Genomic DNA, 19,860 nt, shown 5'->3' with positions numbered 1-19,860 from the left:
ACAACACTTTGTTAATGAATGCAACAGCATACTTTAATATTAATTATAGTGAACTGATAAACTGTAATAAATACTGTTGTATACTTTAGTTTTTACTACAGTAAACTGTAGTGTATTGTAGTATAATATACCCAATAGTTGTATAAAAATTAGTACATTATTGGGTAAAGTAATTTATAGTTGTTCAAGTACTATGGTATGGTTCAAAAACACTAGTATTTACTAAATTACAATAGTATTTTCTCATGTAGTCAATTTATTATAAGAATGTCAAGTAACAGAAAGAGTGAGTCTGAAATCATTAACTATTAATATTTTAGTATTATTTCAATATATTATTTTTATGTTTTGTCTTGTATTATTAATATTTCCCTTACGAAAATTAACCACGAGGCTACTACAAATGAAACCAAAAAAAACATGGTTACTATAGTTAAATTACAAATTAACCATGGTTTTGCTGCATTAACCATAGTTTAACCATGGTATTTGTATTAAAACTGGTTATACAGATCCTTTTCAAAAAATTAGCATATTGTGATAAAGTTCATAATTTTCTGTAATGTACTGATAAACATTAGACTTTCATATATTTTAGATTCATTACAACACAACTGAAGTAGTTCAAGCCTTTTATTGTTTTAATATTGATGATTTTGGTATACAGCTCATGAAAACCCAAAATTCCTATCTCAAAAAATTAGCATATTTCATCCGACCAATAAAAGAAAAGTGTTTTTAATACAAAAAAAAAAAAAAGTCAACCTTCAAATAATTATGTTCAGTTATGCACTCAATACTTGGTCGGGAATCCTTTTGCAGAAATGACTGCTTCAATGCGGCGTGGCATGGAGGCAATCAGCCTGTGGCACTGCTGAGGTGTTATGGAGGCCCAGGATGCTTCGATAGCGGCCTTAAGCTCATCCAGAGTGTTGGGTCCTGCGTCTCTCAACTTTCTCTTCACAATATCCCACAGATTCTCTATGGGGTTCAGGTCAGGAGAGTTGGCAGGCCAATTGAGCACAGTAATACCATGGTCAGTAAACCATTTACCAGTGGTTTTGGCACTGTGAGCAGGTGCCAGGTCGTGCTGAAAAATGAAATCTTCATCTCCATAAAGCTTTTCAGCAGATGGACGCATGAAGTGCTCCAAAATCTCCTGATAGCTAGCTGCATTGACCCTGCCCTTGATAAAACACAGTGGACCAACACCAGCAGCTGACATGGCACCCCAGACCATCACTGACTGTGGGTACTTGACACTGGACTTCAGGCATTTTGGCATTTCCCTCTCCCCAGTCTTCCTCCAGACTCTGGCACCTTGATTTCTGAATGACATGCAAAATTTGCTTTCATCTGAAAAAAGTACTTTGGACCACTGAGCAACAGTCCAGTGCTGCTTCTCTGTTCAAAAGTGGCTTGACCTGGGGAATGCGGCACCTGTAGCCCATTTCCTGCACACGCCTGTACACGGGGGCTCTGGATGTTTCTACTCCAGACTCAGTCCACTGCTTCCGCAGGTCCCCCAAGGTCTGGAATCGGTCCTTCTCCACAATCTTCCTCAGGGTCCGGTCACCTCTTCTCGTTGTGCTGCGTTTTCTGCCACACTTTTTCCTTCCCACAGACTTCCCACTGAGGTGCCTTGATACAGCACTCTGGGAACAGCCTATTCGTTCAGAAATGTCTTTCTGTGTCTTACCCTCTTGCTTGAGGGTGTCAATGATGGCCTTCTGGACAGCAGTCAGGTCGGCAGTCTTACCCATGATTGCGGTTTTGAGTAATGAACCAGGCTGGGAGTTTTTAAAAGCCTCAGGAATCTTTTGCAGGTGTTTAGAGTTAATTAGTTGATTCAGATGATTAGGTTAATAGCTCGTTTAGAGAACCTTTTCATGATATGCTAATTTTTTGAGATAGGAATTTGGGGTTTTTATGAGCTGTATGCCAAAATCATCAATATTAAAACAATAAAAGGCTTGAACTACTTCAGTTGTGTTGTAATGAATCTAAAATATATGAAAGTCTAATGTTTATCAGTACATTACAGAAAATAATGAACTTTATCACAATATGCTAATTATTTGAAAAGGACCTGTACAAATACGCCAAAAAAACTAAACAAAACATGGTTACTACATTAAAACCATGGTTAATTTTTGTAAGGGTTATTATGACTAAGGCTGCCTAAAATACACGGACACCACAGAAATTAAGGGAATAAAGGCATCCATTCAAAGAAAGAAATGCAGTAAGTAAACCATAGACTGTAAAAAAGTAAAAAATCGTCACTCCCGGATGATCCAAAATGGGCAATGAGGCGGGACGTGGGCGGAACTGAGGTGCCTGGTTGCTGAAACCACGCCCGCCTACCTCGTCGATGTATTGGCGGTTGATTTTTGAACTTTTCCAGAGCTTTCCAGCTTACTCAAGGTAAATTAACCTGAAACTAAATTTAAATAAAATTATAAAGAATAAATAAATTAATAAATAAAATTACATTACAATATCACTCACCGGAAAAAATGGAGCCTAGACTTGGACGGTCTGTTAGTACAATTAACCGCACAACAAGCCATTTTATTAGATCATTTTAAGAAATAATAACGAAAAAAGCCATAGACTGTATAAAACAAAAGCAGAAACACGGCAGAGATGCCAAGTTCAGCGGCTGAGGTAACGTGACGGCTAACAGACAGCAGATAGAGACAGCAACGTCAATCAACCTGTCACTGAAGTGGCCACGCCCTTAATTATGCAGAGGTTTAAGGCTTAATATAATTTAAATGGATGAGTTATAAAAAAATTCACCCCCCTCACAGTTGTCACGAAGGGCAAAATTAGCTATATAGACCAAAATAAATTTTTGTACCAGGCTGTAAACATGTTTTTTTCTACTGTAAAGTTGGGCATTTTAACATGGAGAGTCAATGTGATTGACTCCCTTTTGGAGCCAGCCTCCAGCGGCTAGTCGATGAATTGCAGTTTTAATCACTTCCGTGTTGGTTTCACTAGAGGGAGCGGGAGGTTGCCGCTTGAAGTAAACGCATGTTTGATAGTCCTGTGGTCATAAGAGCCTCCGTACTGCTGATGGCAGCACCTCATATGAACCCCACTGACATGACCGTGTTGACAGAAATACAACAAAGAGACGAGCTGCTTGTAGCGACATGATACATACCACGTTGATTACCAAGTAATTTATCTCACACATATGGCAACATAGGATACTGACATAAGTAAAGGTAAATGTTTGGTTTTAACTGTCGGATATTATGCAGTAATGTATACGGTTAGCCTAGCTTAGCACAATTCGCCTGCTAACTAAACTGTTTAATGTCGGTATTTTTGGGATTATGTTTAGTCTGCCTAAAGTAACTAACAAGTGAAACGATGTTTTTATTATTTATGAACTGGAAACGATTATCAGTCTCAAAGTTTGTAAGTCTGAAATGCTTGTGTTTAAAAAGTTCAAGCCAGACTTTTATTTCATGTGTAGAGTTGTGAAGGAATGACTGTCGGTTTTTGTATTTGCTTGTTTAAAGGTTATAATAGAAAACATTTGGTTAGAACTTAAATTTGATTTGTAAACAAGCAAAAGTAAATATGGATGCAGTTAACTCTATTTACCACCTGTCAGAAAGTAAGGCTTTATTTATTTCTTTGTTTTTATTTGACAGAGATAACGTTAAAGTTCTGCTGTCATTGACACTCACAGTAAAAGTGCCATTGTATTTCAATGTTATGACTACCTTAAAGTACAACATGGATTTTTAATATGGGAAACATTCAGTATCATGACAACAAGGTACTTTTAAATAGTATTTCCATTTTATACCATGAAACCACCACAGTGCTTTTTCTGACATTTAATATTTAAATAAGCAATTACTTATCACATCAGCATTAGACAGTTATATTAAAAAACAAACTGCTTGCAATAAATTATGACAATAACCAAAGGCATACCAATATAACATAGATGATATAGTTACTAAAATGGCAATAAATTAATACTGGATATCTTTCAGAATATTTCATGTACTTTTCAGTTTGTATAGTGAGTTGTCTTTGATTTTCACATTGTTCCTCTGCAGGTGGCACAGCTGTGGGCGCAACTGAATGTTAGCACAGAGAAAAGGACAAACACGAGATCTCCACCTAACTTATTTAAAGAACTGACTTGTATTCAGCCCTGTCGGACATTTAAACTGAGGTGATCTTTTGTCTATTAATGTGCTGATGTGCTGGAGTGAATCCTATCTACCAGACAAATGTATAAATTAAATGAATGATCTCTGTTATCAGGACATTTGAGAGTTAAACTGCATTTGAAGAAGAAAAAGTGTGAACTGGCAGCCAAAAGACCACAAAGCTCTATTTGCATATTGTAAATATTGCAGAAGTGTAGACTCAAAAAGCAAGTTCTGGTCTTTCTGTAGTTCACATTGCCTTAGCAGACTAGTTCTTTACTACACCCGTCCAGGTATAATTTTCTATACTTTGTGCAGGTTTGCGATATTTATACACATAAATATATATTTCTCTTCTTTTAGAAGAGACCTTGTAATATATCTTGTGTGACAGCATTGCTCTTATTTGTAGAGCCTAAGCTGTATGTAGAATTTGTAAATATCTCATAAGATTCTTTAGTGACACTTTTTATTGAGACCTTGTGGACACTGACTGGTTTACTAGGTCTTATTAGACCTTAGGCAGGCATTTAAAAAAGTGAAAAAGCTTAAGAAACTTAAAAAATGGCAACAAAGATGGAGAACACTGGCTCAGCTGTTATGGGATTGAACACACACAACAGGCAGCTTATAGGACAGCCTAAAGCCCCCTCTCAATTAGGACCCCAAACTGTGAGTGCTCAGCCTGGAAAGGAGCCCATGTGGACCCAGAAACCAGCCAATGCATCTCAGGAAGGACCTGGTATCAGGTGAGCTGTGTTTACTGTCACTTTTGGTCATTTTAATAAGTCCTTACTGAATAAAAATATTAATTTCTTTCTTAAAAATATTACTGACCCCAAACATTTGAACAGTAGTGTTTATATAATATATTGACACACAGGTTTGGTGATGACTGGAAAAAAAGCCTACAGCTCCCTGCTAAGGACAATAGAGTCAGAACTTCTGTAAGTCTTTCAGTGAAATGTTTTAAACCTTCACTTTTTAAAAATAGCGCAGAGTCCCCAACTAATGTAATGTCATTATAAGGGGATGTCTTGTTTTTTCACCATAACACACAATGTAGAATTCATATATATACATGCATCATGCATTTGATGAATAGTGATTGTTTTTAATTTTGTGAAGTATAAGTACAGATCTCCTTATGATCCATCAATTTCATACTCTTTCTTTCTCACAAGGATGTGACTGCAACCAAAGGGAATGAGTTTGAGGACTACTGTCTAAAAAGAGAGCTGCTCATGGGTATTTTTGAGATGGGCTGGGAAAAGCCCTCCCCCATTCAGGTAATAGATGCAAGAAATTCAAAACAAACAAGTTACAAGTCTTTCTGAACAACATGTGTATCCTCAGTGTTTATGCCTAAAGGAATAGTTCACCCAAAAATGAAAATTTGAAGAACATTTACTCCCCCTCAGGCCATCCAAGATTTAGATGAGTTTATTTCTTCATCAGAACAGATTTGGAGAACTTTACATGACCTGCTCACCAATGGATCCTCTGCAGTGAATGGGTGCCGTCAGACTAAGAGTTCAAATAGCTGATTAAAAACAACAATAATCCACATATAATATGGCAAGCCGTTTTGACTTTTATTCCTTCACATGATATGAATTCTTGATATCAACAATTCAATTTTTACTAGTTAAAATGCTAAATCTTGATATCAACAATTAAATTGTTGATATCTGTAATTGTATTTCCACTAGTAAAAATGTCTATTCTTGATATCAAGAACTAAATTGTTGATATCAGAAATTACCCTCCCAATTGTTGATATCAGAAATACATTTTCAGATATCAGAAATGAACGTTGTCACTAGTGACAATTAAATGAACGTTGTCACTAGTGACAATTAAATTGTTGATATCAAGAATAGACATTTTTACTAGTAAGAATTGTATTTCTGATGTGAAATTGGAATTTCAACTAGTAAGAAATTAATTCTTGATATCAACAATTGATTTTGAATGGCAGCCTATGGTGACATTTAACTAGTGAAAATACAATTACAGATATCAACAATTTAATTCTTGATATCAAGAATTAGCATTTTAACTAGTAAAAATTGAATTGTTGATATCAAGAATTCATATCATGTGAAGGAATAAAAGTCAAAACGGCTTGCCATATAATATTACTACTGTGTTGGAAAAGTCATTTTGTCTGAATATGCTCAAATCAAGCACCTGATACAAGCGCAAACAGTCCAAAACGGTTCTAAACAAACATGTCGGTGGAATTTGATGTGAAAGTACAACGGGATTAATTTTTTGGTATTATGGACTCGTATTTTGGCCAGAAGTGACAATTTAAAGTTAAAATGTGTTACTTGCAAACATGCAGCTTTTCTCCTCACAAGATGTTAATTGATGAACTGGATTCATGTGGATTACTTTTGGATTATTGTGATGTTTTAATCAGATGTTTGGATTCTCATTTTGATGGCACCCATTCACTGCATATGATGTAATGCTAAATTTCTCCAAATCTGTTCTGATGAAGTTAACAAATTCATCTTTATCTCGGATGGCCTGAGGATGAGTACATTTTCAACAAATTTTTGTTTTTGGGTAAACTATTTATTTTTTATTTTAGGAGGAGAGTATTCCTATTGCCCTTTCTGGCCGTGATATACTGGCTCGTGCCAAAAATGGGACTGGAAAGAGTGGTGCATACCTGATCCCCCTTCTGGAGAGAATTGACATGAAAAAGGATCATATCCAAGGTTTCTCTCTCCCAAAACAGTTTACACCAGATGTACCTCTTATCCCCCACCCCTTTTTTTATTGTACTATCTTTCTGTGTTTACCTGCAGCCATTGTGATAGTTCCCACTCGTGAACTGGCTCTGCAGGTCAGTCAGATCAGTATTCAGATCAGCAAGCACCTGGGTGGTCTCAAGGTCATGGCAACCACAGGTGGGACTAACCTACGAGATGATATCATGCGCCTGGATGAGGAGGGTAATGTTCAGTGATCACCTAATCATAAAGAGATTACAGTGTGATCATCATCTGCAGTAAAAGCATGTTGTTCAAAACGTTTTTTATTTATTTTTATTTTTTTGCAGTTCATGTTGTTATAGCAACACCTGGCAGAATTTTGGACTTGATTAAAAAGGGCATAGCCAAAGTGGATAAAGTTCAGATGATGGTTATGGATGAAGTGAGTATTGCACATGCTAACTGTTCATACCTGCCAGAATATGAATAAAATTAGAATTAATAAAATGATTATACCCTATTGCACTCTGTCACAACTGAACATCTTGACAGAGTTATTTAGGTTATCAATACCACTATCTAAGTTTAAACTTCATTGCTTGTTTTATTATAGGCTGATAAGCTGCTCTCTCAGGACTTTGTGGTTATTATTGAGGAGATCATTGGTTTCCTTTCAAAGAACAGACAGATTCTGCTCTATTCGGCCACATTCCCCATCAGCGTACAGAAGTTTATGGTTAGAGAAATCTGTGCATCATTTTGAACACATTTATAATTTCATTGTGCTCATCTGTCTCTTTCTACATCTGCAGATTTTACATTTATACACTTTGTATCTCTTCAGGCAAAGCACCTGCAGAAGCCCTATGAGATTAACCTGATGGAGGAACTGACCCTAAAAGGCATTACGCAGTACTATGCTTATGTCACAGAAAAGCAGAAAGTCCACTGCCTTAACACACTGTTCTCCAGGGTAAAGAGTCTATTTCCGTATAATTTCAAAAAATTATATTTAGGGCGGGTAAAATTTCATGTCACAAGAATGATGAATTCCTCAGGCTAGCCAAGACCTAGAGGAGTTTGTTTCTTCATCAAGAAAAGATTTGTAGAAATTTAGCATTACATTTAGCACTTTCTCACCAAATGGAGTGAATGAAAGTTTAAACAGCTGATAAACGCATCATAATAATCCACAAGTAAGCGGCATGACTCCACTCCATTTATTAATGTCTTATGAAGTGAAAAGATGCATGTTTGTAAAAAATAAAACCTTCATTCAGCTGTATTCAGTCTTGTAAACAGTTATATACAACATATCTCTCCTAACTTTGTTTTTTTTTTCACTGGAGGATGCAAAGTTATAGATAGAGAACTTTAGCCAAAATCTTTTCACGTCACAAGATGTTAGTTGATGGACTGGATTATTGTGATGTTTTTATCAGCTGTTTGGACTCTGACGGCAACCATTCACTGCAGAAGATCCATTGGTAAACAAGTGATTAAATGTATCCAAATCTGTTCAAGTGAAAAAGGATGGACTGAGGGAGAGTAAATTTTCAGCAAATTCTCATTGTTGGGTGAATTGGTCCTTTTATGCATTAGCTTCGGTTGTTGTAGTTTTGCTCTTTTATGAATTATAAAAAATGGCATTGTTTCTACAGTTGACATGACCCAAGCACTTGTTCTCTCCACAGTTGCAGATAAATCAGTCCATCATCTTTTGTAACTCTACTCAGCGAGTGGAGCTTTTGGCCAAGAAGATCACGCAGCTGGGCTACTCCTGCTTCTACATTCATGCAAAGATGATGCAGGTACTGTATGTATTTTGCTGTTGTCAGTTCCAGTGTAATTCAAATGTGTTCAGTATGATTTACTAATTTCAGTCAAATACTTGAAACTTGTGACTGCAAACACATTGTGCGTCATTTCATTCATATGGCAGGAATACAGAAACCGTGTTTTCCATGACTTCAGAAACGGGCTCTGCAGGAACCTTGTTTGCACTGGTGAGTGTAGTACATAATATAGTATCTTACCTCTTTTTTGTGTAATTGCATAATAACCTCAAGTGTAAAAAATAAAATGTATGTTTTGTCAATGTGTTTCGAACTCAGTGAATTTATGCTCTTGAAACAGATTTATTCACTAGAGGCATCGATATCCAGGCAGTAAATGTGGTCATCAACTTTGACTTTCCCAAGAATGCAGAAACATACCTGCATCGCATCGGGCGCTCAGGTTAACAAGTTAACAAACAACACAGATGTGATGGATTAAATGTGGATAACATTATTTAGACTTTATACATATTATAAAAGTGTAATGTACTGTATCGCATAGAAGTGAGTACACCCCTCACATTTTTGTAAATATTTTATTATACCTTTTCATGTGACACATTGTGTTTGGGAAAATAGACGTATGAGTGCTGCCAGCTTCCACCATCTCCGTGATGTCATCATGGAGGAGTGGAAGAGGACTCCAGTGGCAACCTGTGAAGCTCTGGTGAACTCCATGCCCAAGAGGGTTAAGGCAGTGCTGGAAAATAATGGTGGCCACAAAAAATATTGACACTTTGGGCCCAGTTTGGACATTTTCACTTAGGGGTGTACTCGCTTTTGTGGCCAGCAGTTTAGACATTAATGGCTGTGTGTTGAGTTATTTTGAGGGGACAGCAAATTTACACTGTTATACAAGCTGTACACTCACTACTTTACATTGTAGCAAAGTGTCATTTCTTCAGTGTTGTCACATGAAAAGATATAAAATATTTACAAAAATGTGAGGGTGTACTCACTTCTGTGGGATACTGTATCATTATATGGTCTCTGTGTTTAATTTGTAGGCAGGTTTGGACATTTGGGTTTGGCAGTCAATCTCATTAGCGCTGAGGATCGCTTTAACCTGAAGACCGTTGAGGACCAGCTGATGACGGACATAAAGCCCATTCCCGGCAGCATTGATAAGAGCCTGTATGTGGCAGAGTTTCACTCTTTGAACCCTGACTGTGAGGCAGAGGCGCCTCAGCCCGGCGAGGGATCTGAAGGCCATTAGGAAGCACCATTAGAGAGCAGGTAAAGGCATAGAGTTGGGAGACTTTGTACTCATGTCATGTAATGGGGAAAATCATCTAACGCTTGTTTATTGATCTGAGAATACCTAATATTGCAATGTATGTTAATATTTCCATGTTGAATCAGTGCTAATTGGACTGGCTTTACCATTTGCTTTTTCTAGGGAAGCTGGAGAAACTGAACCAGAATTTTGCATCTGCTTTTGCACAAACCAGTAACTTCTCTGCTCATAACTTTCCTCATCTTTTCCTCCACCACAGTATTTTTCGTTTTTAGTTGCTGTCAGTGTTTTGCTGTCTTTTTTTCATTCATTGTTAATTTTTGGAGTGGTTATACCCTCTTTATAAATGACCGTACACATTCCAGTTGAGACATGCAAGAATAAAAAAAAACATTCAGAGAAAAGTTCCTGTTTGATAGAAAACGAAGTTAATGGTGAAAATAGAACGTAGCATACTTGCGTCATTAGTTGAGAATTTACACACAAAGCCTAGAACAAAACCTGTTGAACCCAAGTGCCTTAATATATATCATCTCTGTCTTAGATTAATATGTCATTGCTATGTTAAAGTATTCCCAAAGACCAAACACAGGATTTTAAATCCACAGCATATTGGTGCTACTGGATTCTGTGAAAGAATCATTGGTATGGATTTATTGATGAGAAGCATTTTCAAATTCTCTTCATATTCATTCTGAGGCAGCTAGAGAAACCAGCATCCATGGAAATAATGCAGAGCTCAGGATTCAGGTGTCAACATGAACCATTGCACTAAACTGCCTGAGAAAAAAAAATCTGCATTAATATTGGTGCTTTTTGTAGTTTAATTAGTAGTCACAGATGCACTGTATTACCAAAAGTATTGGGTCACCCCCTTCTAATGAACAGGTTTGACTACTTTAGTAATTTCCATGAGTACAAATCTTAATGTTTAAGCATATAATGATATTCCAAGGAATTGTGTGCTGCTAATTTTATTGCAACAGTTTGAACAGGGCCCTTTTCTATTCTAACATGACAGTGCCTCTGTGTATAAGGCAAGGTTAAAAAAAATAAATGATTGATTCAGTCAATGTGGAAGAACTTGACTGGTCTGGATAATGCAAAGTCCTAATCTCATCTGAGCACCTCAGGTGTGACTTTAAATGCAGACCTTGAGCCGAAAACTCATCACCAAACATCAGTGACTTGTATATGGGTACAGTCATTTTAGACACTCAAAACTGCTGCAACAGAGATGGAAATACAATTTTTAAATACGTGAATTATGGTTCCATCTTTGTTGCCACAGTTTTGGAAGTGCCTTTTTCTGTTCTAAAGAAGGGGGTGTCCCAATACTTTTGTCCATATAGTGTATGTGCAAATCATTGGTGTTTGGTTCGGCTCAAGGTCTGCATTTAAAGTCACACCAGAGGTGTTCAGCTGAGATTAGGACTCTGCTTTCTGCAGACCAGTCAAGTTCTTCTACACTGACTGAATCAATCATTTATTTTTTTTAACCTTGCCTTATACACAGAGGCACTGTCATGTTAGAATAGAAAAGGGCCCTATCCAAACTTTTCCAATAAAATTAGAAGCACACAATTCCTTAGAATATCATTATATGCTTAAACATTAAGATTTGTACTCATGGAAATTACTAAAGTAGTCAAACCTGTTCATTAGAAGGGGTGACCCAATACTTTTGACAATACAGTGTAAATGTAAATTTGGAATTCATAAAGAAATATAGATGTAAATTATGGTTTCAAACAGACTAAATTTGTGCAATTCTTTTGTATCTTGTGATAGATATATATAAAATTCTGAAACTATATTATATTAGACATTACTAACAAACAGGCATGCCAAAACTGGCATAATGTGAAAGATGTCAGACTACTACGTGAAAGCTGATATAAAACTTCACCACAACGCAGTCATTATACATTAGCATATCTTCACATTTATATGTACAACTATGTTAAATGATTTGTCAAGAGTTTGTTTGGTTTCTTTCTTTCTTCATTTAAAGGTTGGTGAGATGTTTTTTTTTTTCTTGCAGTTTTCATTTCTTTTGAAATTAATGAATGTATAAAGTTGGTAATGACTTCATTACATTATTTCCAGGTGTGTGTGTATGTAACTTTGGCAGAAAGGAGGCAAAATTTAATTTTTATTCCCTTTTGCAAGAGGCTTTTCATAACCTCATGTTGCATTTATGAGATTTTGATTAAGAGAGTATTTTCATACAGCAGAATTGTAGCATCATCTCTGTGGCAGCTGAGTTTTTTTGTTTTTTTTCTATTGTGGGATTTTTTTTTTTTTTTTCCCGCTATGCAGGGATATGTGGCATGTACCTCAAAGCTTTAGTGTAGAAACCTCAGTTTGCATGTTTCTTTAGCTATTAAAACAGCACAGTTCAGGCCAATATGCACTGTGCAGTTAAATTAGGAAACCTTGAGCCAGATTGCAAATTTCTGCTGATGATGCTGTGCTACTCAAAAGATTTTTGTTTGTGTAAGACTATTAGCATATTTCAAAGTCATATTTTAGAGGAAAAACTTTAATTCTTTATCAATTCTTTCATGCAGTGATGAGCTTGTGAAGTTTTATATGGTTTATCACAGCTAATGGAAGTGAGGAGCAGATGTAATGGGGACAATTGTTTAATGTAAATTTTGTATAGGATTCCTGGAGAGAGAAAAAATTTGATGTGTGATACCCTGTTTGTAATTGATGCAAGAATGGTTTAGTGCTCATGACTGTGTGAGCGATTTATGTTATGTCCTCTATTGTTTATTTCATTTGAATAGCTTGAGGTTATAGTATGTATTATAGCTTGAAATAGAATGAATGTGCCATCTGTCCCAAACTTTATTACATTCATATGAGAGATAACAGTGCGGTTTTTCTTTGTGAATGTGGAAAAGTATCTATATCAGGGGATGTATTTTTTTTTACATTTTCCAGAGGAAACACTTTAACATTTAAATTGGTAAACTGTTTCTTATTGAATTGACTGTAGTACATTTTTGTGAATCTACATTTTTTTTTTTTTTAGGTTTATTTTTCTGATTTGTTCAATTTGAACATAAATTTGTCACTCCAATGTGTCCATAAATCTTATTAAATTGTGTCCTATATTCTTCTTATTATTTATTATATACCTATTTCTTATTTAATCTTTATTATTATTATTTACTAATTGGAAACATTTGCAGTTTATTAGAGGAGAGTTTTAATATGACTAGTTGTGACAGTGCCTAGTCCGGGGGTTTTCAGTATTTATTTCATTAAGGATCCATTGCATAAATCGAATGACTTAACTCTAGTTCTGTTTGTTTTTATTACTTCTATGTACATCTTACAGTTCAGGTTATGGGAACCCAAGCGACCTTCAAAGCCCATTCGTTGACCTTCACGCAAATGCCCTTTTACTTTGTGTTCGCTCTCTCAACCCCGCTTCATTTTTACGTAGTGATTGCCAGGTAAACAGACCAATAGCAATTTAGCTTTGGTTTTGTCGAGCTGAAAGTAGGAGGGCTACCGGGCGGAGGCGTAAGAGGAGTCTGACTCGTTTCCATGAATCGGTTCTTTTGAACAGTTCATCTGAATGAACTCACTGAGGAATTATTTTACGTCTTGACGTAATTGCGTAATCGCTGTGCTGAAACTTTTTTTCCTATCAAATTTTTTTAGTTTTAGTTTTACGTTTGTTGAAGACATAATGCAACTTAACTTCAAAATATGCATATAATTGACACGAGAACCGCTCAGACTGATTCTAACATGAACAATTTTGTCCGACTCGTAAACGAGTAGATGACACTGGTGGTTTAGTGAAGCGATTCAACAGACTCATTGAGAAGATCCGACTCTGACGGAATGAATCATCCACAAAACGGACATCGTTTGAACACGTGGTAACAGTGTAATCTGGAGAACCGTCCTCTGTGAAACTCAACGTGAGTTGTCATTGATTCATTATTATTGAGTTTATTTTCTAATAAAATCTACAGCTAGAAATATTGCTACTTGTTAAATCTAAACAGCATTTATATTTCCAGTGTCTGTAGTGTCTCACGAATAGCAAAAATCAGGTGGCTTTTAGCTTTCGAGCTAATTTGTCAAAGGATTATGCGTTGAATTTGAACCTGGATGTTTAACGATACAGCTGCAGCTTCTAATCGTACAAATCCAATTGTTTAGTTATTTTCTTTACGCAAAAGACCTTCGGGTACTTGCTGCCTAAACATGACATGCATGCTTATCGTATCGTTTATCGTTCACAAATGAAAATGACTGATTTTAGACCCACACTACTGATTACAATACATTATTTCAGATAATAATATGCTCTCCATCTGTGTTTAACGTTACCTCCTCTGTTCTGTTGAAGAATGGGTAGTGTGTTAGCTGCCAGTGCCCCCAGCCCTCCTGCACCAGGGCCAGGTGGATCAGGTTTGGTGTCAGTCCCACCAGGATTCACGATGCCCTCCGTCTCTCCCGTCTCTGTGCCTGGCAGCTCTTCATCTGGGCTCCAGGAGACTGAGCCTCTCCTTTCAAACCCCGGTGGCTTTGAAGAGTGCCACCGAAAATGCAAAGGTATGAATATATATATTTGAATTTTGATTTAGAGAGGATGAAGTGACAGTAAAGACATAATGGTACAAAAGATATGTATTTGTACTCCTGAAAAATGTATCTCAGTTTCTACTCTGATAATACAGTTCAGTTTCTTGTACACCTAATCATCATATTAGAATAATTTCTGAAGGATCGTGCGACACTGATGTCTGGAGTAGTAGCTGCTGAAAATTAAGCTTCGCCTTCACGGGAATAAATTACTTTTTAAATTGTAATAATATTTCACAATATTACTGTTTTTACTGTATTTTAGACCATTTAAATGCAGCCTTGGTGAGAGATTCTAAGATTTATGATAACATTTATATTTACAGTGATTTATACTAAAAATTGTGTGAATGAAGAAATCAGCAGATTAATATAAAGCAGTTATAACTTTTTTTTTTTATTATTACATTCCATTTTAATCTTTCTTATATTTAAATTAGAATTTTATATCCTGCTTCCTTAGTTAAAATTCAATTCAAATTCAGGAATTTACATTTGGCAGACTTACAATTGGGGAATACAAGAAGTGATTCATGTTGAAGAGGCAATCAGACAGAGGAAGTGCTCGTAACACCAAGTCTCAGTCATTGTTCAAATAAGTAAAAGCTAGCAAGGGAAGGAGAGAAAGATGGAGGGAAAGATTAAGTTTTTTTTTTTTTTTTTTGAGTTTAGGATGAAGTCAAGTACTGCTGAAAGAGATGAGTTTTTTTAGTTGTTGCTTGGAAATTGGAATTTCTTTGGAATTTAAAGGTCGTTCCCCATTCAGCTGTATCCTGTATGACTTTACTTTGAATTTTCATAATTACAAATTCAAATGTTTTTACACTAATGTCTGTTTGTTCCTCAGAGGTGTTTCCTATGCAGATGGAGGGTGTTAGACTAACAGTGAACAAGGGCTTGAGCAACCACTTCCAGGTCAGTCCAGTGTGTCCACTGGTGGATTTTCTTGAGCCATGTTGTTAAAGGAAGTATTCTTGATCATCAACATCATCTCTTGTTTTATATCATAGGTCAACCACACAGTGTTGTTAAGCACTCTAGGAGACTCCAGTTACAGGTTTGGAGCTACTTATGCGGGGACCAAACAAACAGGACCAGCAGAGGTACACAAATGTAGCTCGCAATATAAATATATTTTCCCAGAACAAAGGCTGTTGAAAAGTGTTTAATTGGGGGAAAAAAAGGAATTTGTGCCATTTATCCAAGTATTTATATTTTACCTAAATATTTTTATCAGGCATTTCCTGTCATGGTTGGTGACATGGACAACACAGGGAGCCTAAATGCACAGATTATTCATCAGATCACAGACAGAGTGCGCTCAAAATTTGTATTCCAGGTATGTATTTGTGAAACGATTGATTTGAATGATTTTATGATTAGTTATGCTGTAATATTAATGCATTACTGGACATATAATCTCAATCAGACTCAGCAGCAGAAGTTTGTGAACTGGCAAGGAGATGCTGAATTCAAAGGAGAAGATTTCACTGCTGCTGTGACCTTTGGCAACCCAGACGTCTTGGTTGGGTCAGGTAATTGTCTTCTGTTTCATCCATGTTTATTTGTGCCTCAATTTGAGGTTTATTTCAGTAGCTTTATTTGTTTTTAGTCTTGTTAGCTCATCCAACTTATTTCCTCTCTGTTTCTCTCTCCTCCTGTCCCCCCGTCTCTCTCAGGAATTGTTGTAGCTCATTATCTCCAGTCTGTCACTCCGTCGCTGGCATTAGGGGGAGAGCTGGTGTACCACCGACGGCCCGGAGAGGAGGGAACAGTCATGTCTCTGGCAGGCCGATATACAGGTATGATAATTTAAACTTTAGATCACAGTGATGAATTACATTACACAGTAAATTGAAAATATACACAAGCACCTCCTAGGCTACATCCACATTAATCTGGAAAAACGCATCTTTTTTTTCTTCTATGCTTTGGCCTTTTGTCCAGTGAAAACAGCTTTTTGAAGTCACTCTCCAAAGTGGATACATTTGAAAATTAAATGCATATTGTACCCATATATATCAGTATTTATCCATGTTTTTTTTTTAAATATGGAGATTAATACGGACGTAGCCTTATTAAAATGTAATACATTTTTTCAAATAACAACAGAACCTTTTAAATACAATATGCAATAAAAATGTGCAAAGTAAATGGATATTGTAAACAGATTAAAGTGCAGTATTTATTTGAAAAATATTCAGTCTGCAAGTTTTATTACTTAATTTTAAAAATCTGAATGGGCATTTGCAAACAGGCAGCAACTTTATCGCCACACTGACACTAGGAGGAGCTGGAGCTCATGGGTCGTATTACCACAAAGCTAATGATCAGGTAAATGTTCATCAGCAGAATGAGTCATGTCTGTATTTGTTCATTTATGTGTTTTTATTGCTTTATAATGACATTTGTTTTGTTGTTTGGTATTAGTTGCAGGTTGGCGTGGAGTTCGAAGCAAGCACCCGGATGCAGGACACTAGTGTTTCATTTGGATACCAACTGGACGTCTCCAAAGCTGATCTGGTCTTTAAAGGTTGGTAAATATGCATGCATTTGTACATAGAGACAGCATTCATCAACATCTCATCATTTTGTAAGGTTACGATGAATTCAGCAATTGCATGTGCTCTTAAGTTAAAAAAAAAAAAAAATGCAAGAGTGCATAAAGAATCTAATAAAAATGGCTCAGTATAAATATTTTTAAGTAATTACTTTTACCTTAAAGGGTTAATAGGAGGCATTTACAAGCAAATTGATTTAATTTATTTGAATACTAAGAGTACACTATAGGTTTTTAAATATTTCTACTTAAAACTGTATTTAATAATTATGGAATAAAGTGTTTTTAAACATTTAATTAAATGTCAGATACAGTTTATGTAACCAAATAAAAAAAAAAAAAAGGAAAATAATAATAACCAGAAAATGTTCTGCATAATGCAGGACTTTTAAGTATAAATATGCCAGGGGTCTTATTTTGATATTCTGTAATATATCACATATTCTGTTTTCCTGTTAAACTCATAAAATGATAATTATAACTTTTGTTATATCATCTAAAATATTTAAGACTTCATGACGTTAAATAAAAAAAAATAATGAATTCAATACTTTTTATAGTCTTATTCACACACATGCTCTTAAATACAATTTTTTTTATCTATTTTTAGTCACAAAAGTGTAATTGTCATCATTCATTGAGCAGCATCCCAGTTCAGTCTTATTTAAAACATTTGTCATTCCTAAGAGTGTTGCCTGATATTCCAATGAAAATCCACCCCAGATACCTTACTTTTTTACAAAACCTTTATCCTGTCTTTGCAATCTGCATGCGATTTCTTTGGTTAAAATGTATGGGATATACATTTTTCACTCTCTCTGTAGGTTCTATAGACAGTAACTGGGTGGTTGGAGCCACGCTTGAAAAAAAGCTGCAGCCTCTGCCTCTGTCACTGGCCCTCTGCGCTTTCCTTAACCACAGAAAAAGCAAGTTCCAGTGTGGGTTTGGCATCACCATCGGTTAATCCTACCTTCATTGGTTAATGCTGCAGTTTACACACCAGTGCTGTGGCTGGTGAAACGGTAAAGATTGGACACACTTGCATATTTATCCACATCTGTACAAAATCAGTCAGTAAACGAAGCAAAATAAAGTAATATTTGTTGTTAGTTCCATGTATCAGACCAACCTTTGCAGTGATGATTCCAATATCCAAAAAAGTACATTTAAAAACATCACTACTGCTTAATGCGTTATAAGAGAGACAAGAACAAATACACAATTTGCCTTTCATTTTCTTGTTTGCGTTCATTTAAAAAATATATATAAATTATTTCCTTATTTTTTGTTTTGTTTAATGAAGATGTTCTGAGTTAGTTTATTTTCCCTACGCAATGATTTTAATCAAGTTGCTGGATCTCTGTACTCATATAGGTACCTATATAAATAAAATATATGCATTGCAAGTATTGTGAAACATGGATAAATTCTTAAAACAAAACATATATCTGTCCATCAAACTGAGATGCATGTTTATGAATGTATTTTTGTTGGTGTAAAAATGTTTTATTTAGAGGTATTATTTTTTTGATGAATGTGTCTGATACACCGTTGCATAGCTGAGAAACTTAAACAAAAAAAGCAGATTAAATTCATGTGATATACTGTATTACCAAATCCTAAATTTATGACTTGCCACATTGTTATAGTTATTTTCCCCACCACATACAGTGCCTTCATAAACACTTTATGAATATGTATATTGCCTAATAATGTCTCCACACCAAGTATAGTGTATGATTAAAAGTATAAATGACTAATTAGACTTATTGAATGGTTATAATATTGTGTCTGTAGCTGATATGATTGCTTTACTTGCGTTAACGCAGTATGTTTTTTTAATTTTTTTTATTTTTTTTTACCAAGCCCATTGACCCTGTCCGGTTTTTTATTTTTTTTTTGTCTTTTAGTTTTTTTAGACGGATACATGCCAGAACATATAGAAAAATAAAAAATACAAAACGGGTTAGTTGTCCGATGTCCCTTTCTTCCTTCTTCTTAGGGATTGCATGTTCAGCAGATATCAGACTCTTTTTAAATGCAGATAAGTGTTGTGATGTAGAGGGCAATGTCTAAAAGGATCTGACTCATCAATCATCATTAGTTCATATGTTCATCATTTTTGTCCATATTAAATACTGTTTCATTAGGACTATAACAATGCTTAATTTAATTTTCTTTTACCAAACCATGCTTTTATTGAAAAAATATTACCATGTAGTATGCATAATGTTTACAAAGTTTTCCCTTTGAGTTCTACCTTAAATTCATTTCATTATTATCAAAATAATGTGACCGTTTTAGAGCCGATGATTTGAACAACAGTGATGTTAAATGCACAGCATATTTTCTGCATTGGAATGCAGCCATAATAGGCTGTGTTCACTGGAATGCAACTGAATCAATATGACAGAAGCTCAGGGGTCAGTTCTGTGTTCTCCTTGACCTGGTTGATAAGCGCAGATGCAAACAGTTTTGTATAACTGGATGAATGCCTAGAAAAGATAGTGACCTTTTACCTCACTGACATACCGCTGATTTCTTCTTTCAAGACTGTGTATCAAACCAATAAACACATCAAGTCTGCAGATCCCGTAGTAACCTTATGCTGTTTTCTCATTAATCATTTACTTCTAGTCTTTCCTTAATTGCTTAAGAAAAAAATCTAACTGTAAATACTCATTTACAACTC

General features: G+C 35.6%; 2 protein-coding genes across 5 annotated transcripts; both read left to right on the top strand.

The window, feature by feature from the left end:
- The first annotated feature begins 3,120 nt into the window (after positions 1–3,120).
- LOC306847628 (putative ATP-dependent RNA helicase DDX6) lies at positions 3,121–14,475 on the top strand. 3 transcript variants are annotated; one of them, XM_079381684.1, is made up of 15 exons: positions 3,127–3,239; positions 4,092–4,210; positions 4,849–4,936; positions 5,071–5,134; positions 5,372–5,476; positions 6,790–6,919; positions 7,010–7,156; positions 7,264–7,358; positions 7,530–7,652; positions 7,761–7,889; positions 8,611–8,727; positions 8,859–8,922; positions 9,053–9,154; positions 9,762–9,990; positions 10,154–13,113. In XM_079381684.1, the coding sequence occupies exons 3-14, from the start codon at positions 4,887–4,889 to the stop codon at positions 9,968–9,970; spliced, it is 1,335 nt and encodes a 444-aa protein (XP_079237810.1). In that variant the 5' UTR covers positions 3,127–3,239; positions 4,092–4,210; positions 4,849–4,886; the 3' UTR covers positions 9,971–9,990; positions 10,154–13,113. The 3 variants fall into 3 exon arrangements, with proteins under 3 accessions (XP_079237809.1, XP_079237810.1, XP_079237808.1); XM_079381683.1 differs by having other exon boundaries at positions 3,121–3,239; positions 4,092–4,936; XM_079381682.1 differs by lacking the exons at positions 3,127–3,239; positions 4,092–4,210; positions 10,154–13,113 and adding an exon at positions 14,373–14,475 and having other exon boundaries at positions 4,398–4,936.
- On the top strand, positions 9,943–19,767 carry tomm40l (translocase of outer mitochondrial membrane 40 homolog, like). Of its 2 annotated transcripts, none has more exons than XM_079381686.1 (10): positions 9,943–9,990; positions 14,373–14,578; positions 15,456–15,523; positions 15,619–15,711; positions 15,846–15,947; positions 16,038–16,143; positions 16,288–16,410; positions 16,866–16,942; positions 17,039–17,141; positions 17,993–19,111. In XM_079381686.1, exons 2-10 carry the CDS (start codon positions 14,374–14,376, stop codon positions 18,130–18,132), a joined length of 1,017 nt encoding a protein of 338 aa, XP_079237812.1. In that variant the 5' UTR covers positions 9,943–9,990; position 14,373; the 3' UTR covers positions 18,133–19,111. The 2 variants fall into 2 exon arrangements, with proteins under 2 accessions (XP_079237812.1, XP_079237811.1); XM_079381685.1 differs by lacking the exon at positions 9,943–9,990 and adding an exon at positions 13,595–13,938 and having other exon boundaries at positions 17,993–19,767.
- The last annotated feature ends 93 nt before the right edge of the window (positions 19,768–19,860 follow it).

The sequence above is a fragment of the Barbus barbus genome (genome assembly GCF_936440315.1).
Source record: "Barbus barbus genome assembly, chromosome: 27".
Classification (NCBI taxonomy): domain Eukaryota; kingdom Metazoa; phylum Chordata; class Actinopteri; order Cypriniformes; family Cyprinidae; genus Barbus; species Barbus barbus.
Note: the sequence above shows the minus strand (reverse complement) of the source record. Positions and strands in the feature narration are given on the sequence as shown.

Bases quoted from the DNA above. Each gene is read 5' to 3' on its own strand.
- LOC306847628 (XM_079381682.1), top strand. From the start codon at position 4,752: ATGGCAACAAAGATGGAGAACACTGGCTCAGCTGTTATGGGATTGAAC. The intron at 5,135-5,371 runs GTAAGTCTTTCA...CTTTCTCACAAG, and splicing joins ACAATAGAGTCAGAACTTCT to GATGTGACTGCAACCAAAGG. The intron at 5,477-6,789 runs GTAATAGATGCA...TTTTTATTTTAG, and splicing joins AAAAGCCCTCCCCCATTCAG to GAGGAGAGTATTCCTATTGC.
- tomm40l (XM_079381685.1), top strand. From the start codon at position 14,374: ATGGGTAGTGTGTTAGCTGCCAGTGCCCCCAGCCCTCCTGCACCAGGG. The intron at 15,948-16,037 runs GTATGTATTTGT...AATCTCAATCAG, and splicing joins GCTCAAAATTTGTATTCCAG to ACTCAGCAGCAGAAGTTTGT. The intron at 16,144-16,287 runs GTAATTGTCTTC...CGTCTCTCTCAG, and splicing joins AGACGTCTTGGTTGGGTCAG to GAATTGTTGTAGCTCATTAT.